Here is a 5,693-nt window from a genome sequence, read left to right as displayed (position 1 = left end):
GATAGTGCCATATCTGGAGAATATGGTGGGTGGGGGATAACTTCCCAACCTAACTCCATAAACATGCCACATGTGGGCGTGCATTGTCGTGGAGATGAACACCTTTCCTATTGACGAGTGAAGGACTTGATTTAAACGTTCCAGTTACTGACTATAAGCCTATGCATTGGCAGTTCGCTGTGGATTGAAGAGTTTGAAATGAATTACTCCTTTGATGTCCCAGCAAATGCAAAGCATCACTTTTTGTGGATGGCGTCCTGGTTTTGTGGTCGGAAGTGGTTTTTGTCTAGGACTGAGCCATTGCTTTTGGCGTTTAATATTTGAATTTTTCACCACCAGTTTCTTTTAAAAATATAGAAGAATAAAAGTTTTATAACAATCGTTTACGGAATAAAACATAAATTCTTTTTCAGCCCTCAATTTACCAATCACTCTCTCAGGTAGCCAAATTATTCAACGTACTTTGAAATTCAAAATCAAAGACAATATATAGAAACTTACACAAACACAGTATCTATTTGGTTTTGATGTAAAATTAAAACCTTCAATTCTACACTGTATTGTTTGAAGTATGAAATATTCCTTTATTTTTTCTCTACATAATACCTATAATTATATCTTCTTTATGCTTGTTATATCGAAGCTATCGATTTGTCTATATAACATTCAAAATCTCTCTGTTTATTTGTTTTTTGCTTTCTTGCTTGTTTTTCCGCCGCGTTCACTGCGCAGGACACACTTTCCACACGTGATGGTGCGCAAAACGACAATTTTCTGGTGATATATGCGTCTATCATCTGCTAACCAAACCAGTAGTTATATCGTTAACATATACATTACACGAATAATTACTTAAAGTTTCGAGTAATTTCATATTTTTATATTATGTTAATCAATACACTGTCAGTTTTTTGTTTCACGCGGACTTGACAGTTTTTGGTAGGTTTAAGTTAACATTTAATTTATAATATAGCATTAGAATAGATAGGTCTATTTAGTTATAGACCATTAATTATAGATCTACTAAAACATAATATATTTAACTAGATCTATTAAAACATAATATGTTTAACTAGATCTATTAAAACATAATATGTTTAACCTCACACACAAGAGAAATATTTGCAGAACGAGAACGTTGTGTATGAAAAAGCAAAAGTAGGCCTAGCCTATAAAATAAAATTATGCCAGTGAAAGAAAAACAGAAAAACAATGTTCATAAGGAAGCTGTGATCTAAAACAGTTTCATAGTTTATTTCAAAAATTCAAACCCAAAGTTATAGGATTTTCATAAATCCTCAAAATATAGTGTTGCGTCAGCAAGGTCACGTGACTAGTATCACGCCACCTGTTTCTAGAAATATCCTGTTCCTTCAAGAATGCCCTAGCATTTACTAGATATGTGTTATTCTTGTATATATAAGACGTTCACAACGTGAAGGAACAACAAGGTAGTGAGTAATTTAACTGCAGTCATAGAGTGTGTAATTGAATAATGTATTGTTGAAGTCGAGCACTTGAGACATTTGTTATAGCGCGACTGTTGAAATTAAGTGTATCGTAAAGTTGTATTCGGAAAGAATAAACCAGTTTTATTTCAGAAAGGACTGGTGTCGCTAAAGTTTCGTCGGAACGAATTTACGGAAAATTAACTAACGACTGGATGCGTAACGATATTTTGCTTTCGAAATATGGAACCGTGAAACAGAGAGAGTAGGGTTATTTTTTCTTCGAAAATCTGGACAACGCCGGATAACGATGCTAGTATTCTATATTAATCATAATTCTATGTATTTATTAACTTTAATAGCAGATGTCAATTAGTGTTACGACTGTTGATACCTATTTTAAACAGAGTTTTATTGCCCAGTACATTGTTGCCGAGTGCAATGTTGCCCGATGAAGGCTCTGGTAAGAGGGCCGAAAGCTCGTAAATAAAAAAAAGTATTTTAAGGTAGAGAAAAGTCCGCGTATAATAAAAAATAATACCCAGGTGCACACCCTCAGTATTCCCTTAGTATTTGTGCAAAGTTTCAGGTCTCTAGATTCTTTCCTCTTGGAGCTATAGTGCCAACTGACTGACACATAAATACATAGGCTGTTTTATTAGCATAGATTTTTTTTGACAACTTCTGTGAGATAACAGCAAAATAATTTATGAACATAAATAAAATCACGACATATACTCCATAATGTATCTTTATTAGCTCAATATTTCGCTATTACAGCTTCGTCAGGACCTATTGTTCCCTATCCAGTTAAATCTAAATTGGAACACTGTCATTCTTAAAGCGAACACTGTAAGTGTAATGAGGAATTCGCCTTACACCGTTGGTTTCTTATCCAAGGCTTTTTATTCTAAATGTAATGAGGAATTCACCTTACACCGTTGGTTTCTTATAGATATCATAGTTCCTAGTGAACTCCTATTCTCTATTTGTTGTACAAATTTCCGTAGGTATTTACAACTGAAGTGAACAGTTCACATCAAATAGTTGTTCGATGTCGTTTTTTAAAGATGTAGGAAATGTAAAATGCTAAAGAACAGATGCACTTACCAGATTAATTTTTTCATCCAAAGCTCTGAAGAATTCTATTTGACTTGGTGTTCGTTTACTGCAAGCAGAAAAAAAAAGAGTGCTAATAAGTGTTTAATGTGTCAATAAACTTAATTAAAGCTAAATACACAACTTTGCCGTAAACCTACTCAGTGATAAATACACAACTTGTCAGCAAACCTACTCAGTGAGAAATACACAACTTTTTAGTAGACCTACTCAGTACTATATATACAAAGTTTCAGTAAACCCACTTACTCAATCTAAACTTTGTTTTTCATGCTAAGATACAAACATTTAAGATATTAAACATTACAAACATGCGTATTTTTACTTTGAATTACCGAGAAAGAGTAGAAGCAATATGAATAATGTTGAAACCCGTGTGTCTCAAAATCAAGCAATATAAGTTTATACATACTTTTCATATTTAATACTTTCTGAAGAACTTTAACACTTTTTTATATACGTTTAGTGTGAAACACACTGAAAACAAAACATCAGCAAGAACATTAAAAACAAAATAATTTGATTTTGTTACTCACACCTGAGCCCTCAGCGGTCCAGACAGTGTCCGGTCACTCTTGTCCTTGAGTTCAGGTTTGACATTACGGTTCGCCCTCATTGTCTAAACAAAAAACCTACCAATAGATTAATGGTACAGAACAAGATATTATACAAGTCAATGACGTAAAACCTACCAATAAATTAATAGTACAGAACAGGGTATTATACAGATCAATGACGTAAACTTACCAACAGATTAATGTTACAGAACAAGACATTATACAGTTGAATGACGTAAAACATACCAATAGATTAATGTTACAGAACAGGACATTATACAAGTCAATGACGTATAACCTACCACTAAAGTAACAGTACAGAACAATGTATTATACAGGTCAGTGACGTAATACATTAAATCATAATTCATTGTGAGAAATATCTTCGGACACCACAGCTTTTCGGAATTGAAACTAAACTAATAGATATGAATCAACCTTAATGTCGATTCAACAACCTTGGACTAAACTTAGTAAATAAAACATAAATATTTACTCACTTTAAATCAAACATATAGACCATTATATGTCTGTCATCTTTACATCTTTTTAATTGGGAATTTAAAAAAGTGCCAGCAAAATCATGTATAAAAGTATAACAGTTATTTATTTCTAATAAGTTGCAACATGACTTGAGAATAACCTCACCTACACTTGTCAACAAGTATAAAACGTTCTGTAAATACACTTGTCAATATGAATCGAACGTTCGGTAGTCTACATTTGTCAACAAGTATAAAACGTTCTGTAAATACACTTGTCAATATGAATCGAACGTTCGGTAGTCTACATTTGTCAACAAGTATAAAACGTTCTGTAACCTAAACAGTTCGATATTTTAAAGGAAATACCCATAATACACATAATATAATGACATCGAAAGGTCGGTTTTTGAAGTAGATAGTTTATTAGAAAGACCTAAAAGACGTGTAACTAAAACCTGAAATGTTCTTTGTATAAATACTGTTACGTCTCTGTTCGTTTGTTAATTTCCAGTATAAATTCTTTCCGAGGAACTTCAGCGATACAAGTCCTTTCTTAAATAAAACTATTTTATTCTTTCTCGATACAACTTTGCAATACACAGAATTTCCACAGTCACTTTAACTTAACTACTTTTATAAACACACGGTATAATTCACAGCGATTCACACACTTTAATTACGGTGCCTACTGTTCGCTCGACTCATTTATCTATCTCTATATCTATCTATGCAATTCTATGTTTTTTCGCTGGCTTTATTTGCCGGGCTTATGTACTAAAAAAGAGGGTGCTTGGAACAAACTAGAGTTGCCAGGAAAATTCACGATCCTTCGAGAAACTCCGTAAAGACTAACAACGTAGAGTATTTATTACCGTAATTTCCCCGTTTTTTGCTTCTGTTTTCCGTGAATACTTAGGATGTAGGCGGGAGACGCCTATGTGTGTAAGCACCTTCTCTCCTGTGAAAAACAAAAATATTGAAAACATTAGCAGAAATACTATCCAGGTCTATAAGGTTTTATATATGCATTAATCTGTTAAAGCATATTAATTTAACAATTTTCAGAAAAATATTTAGAAAATTCCATTATTTTTTAAAAGCAAAATGATTTTTCCTGCTCAATTTAAAAGTAGATCAATTTATTCATTCAAAGATGAGAAATTTCTTATTGTATGTGTATGTCCCCATGAAGCTGGTGAAAAACACGTTTGTCGTTAAACCAGATACACACTTCTGTAAGTAAAAATATCCCCTACACTAAGATACTTAGTGGAATGTTCCCTCACTCCTTTTGTACAGTAGCTCCAAGTTTAGAGAAACTGCTGGCTTTGTCCATCCAATTTTTCATGCGAAACTCTGAAACGTCTCACAACAGTTTATTTAAACTCATGGTGGAACTGTCCAAGTCATATTCTGGATTTTAGTTGCTGGACAAACAATGTTGTACGGCTAGATGCATTTTCATGTTGAATTGAGGAAAAACAAGACAATTGTAGGCTTCACAAATACATTATTTATTACGACCATGATTTTGCCAGTAAAGGCATCATCCGGTACTGGCGAAACCGTGGTCGTGAATAAATGATACATTTATGAAACATACAACTATCTTGTTTTTCCTCAATTCTGTAATTATGGAGTTTCACTAAGTACTGACGGTTTCAAGTATCAAGTATCATATTGAAGGGAAATGTTCCTTATTGTTGTTGTTTTTTTCATCTAGAGATCATAGGCACTACATCATTGCCCAGAGTGTCACAGTGTAACAACGGCGTCATGGTTCGTTTAATTACTACAGACAGACCAACACCAAGCCAGCTGAACTAGACCTACATTATTATACTAGAAAAAGTTTTTCGTTGTACAAAACCTGAAGATAGCTTTGATATACGGAAACATCTGTTAGCTGAGTTCTTGCACAGATCTTAAAATATAACGTTCATAAATGGCTCATGTTGATACGTAGATCTTGAAAGTCGAGTTGTTCAAAACTTGAAAATAGCGTTGATAACTGGATCAATTGTTGGTTGAGATGTTGCAAAGGAAATATCTGCTGACCAACAACAGAACGTGCATTTTTGAAT

At 33.4% G+C, this 5,693-nt stretch overlaps 1 protein-coding gene across 4 annotated transcripts in view; it reads right to left on the bottom strand.

Moving 5' to 3' along the window:
- Positions 1–5,693, bottom strand: part of LOC106474944 — a 19,071-nt gene that overhangs the window by 5,316 nt on the left and 8,062 nt on the right. For all 4 annotated transcript variants that reach the window (XM_022403199.1, XM_013935645.2, XM_013935644.2 and 1 more), the window contains exons 3-5: positions 4,482–4,567; positions 3,104–3,186; positions 2,559–2,616 (exon numbers count right to left, since the gene is read on the bottom strand). In XM_022403199.1, the coding sequence (XP_022258907.1) occupies positions 2,559–2,616; positions 3,104–3,186; positions 4,482–4,567 (227 nt within the window). The remainder of the gene's footprint in view (positions 1–2,558; positions 2,617–3,103; positions 3,187–4,481; positions 4,568–5,693) is intronic.

The sequence above is a fragment of the Limulus polyphemus genome, unplaced genomic scaffold (genome assembly GCF_000517525.1).
Source record: "Limulus polyphemus unplaced genomic scaffold, Limulus_polyphemus-2.1.2 Scaffold7889, whole genome shotgun sequence".
Lineage (NCBI taxonomy): Eukaryota > Metazoa > Arthropoda > Merostomata > Xiphosura > Limulidae > Limulus > Limulus polyphemus.
This window is presented reverse-complemented; position numbering and strand designations above follow the sequence as displayed.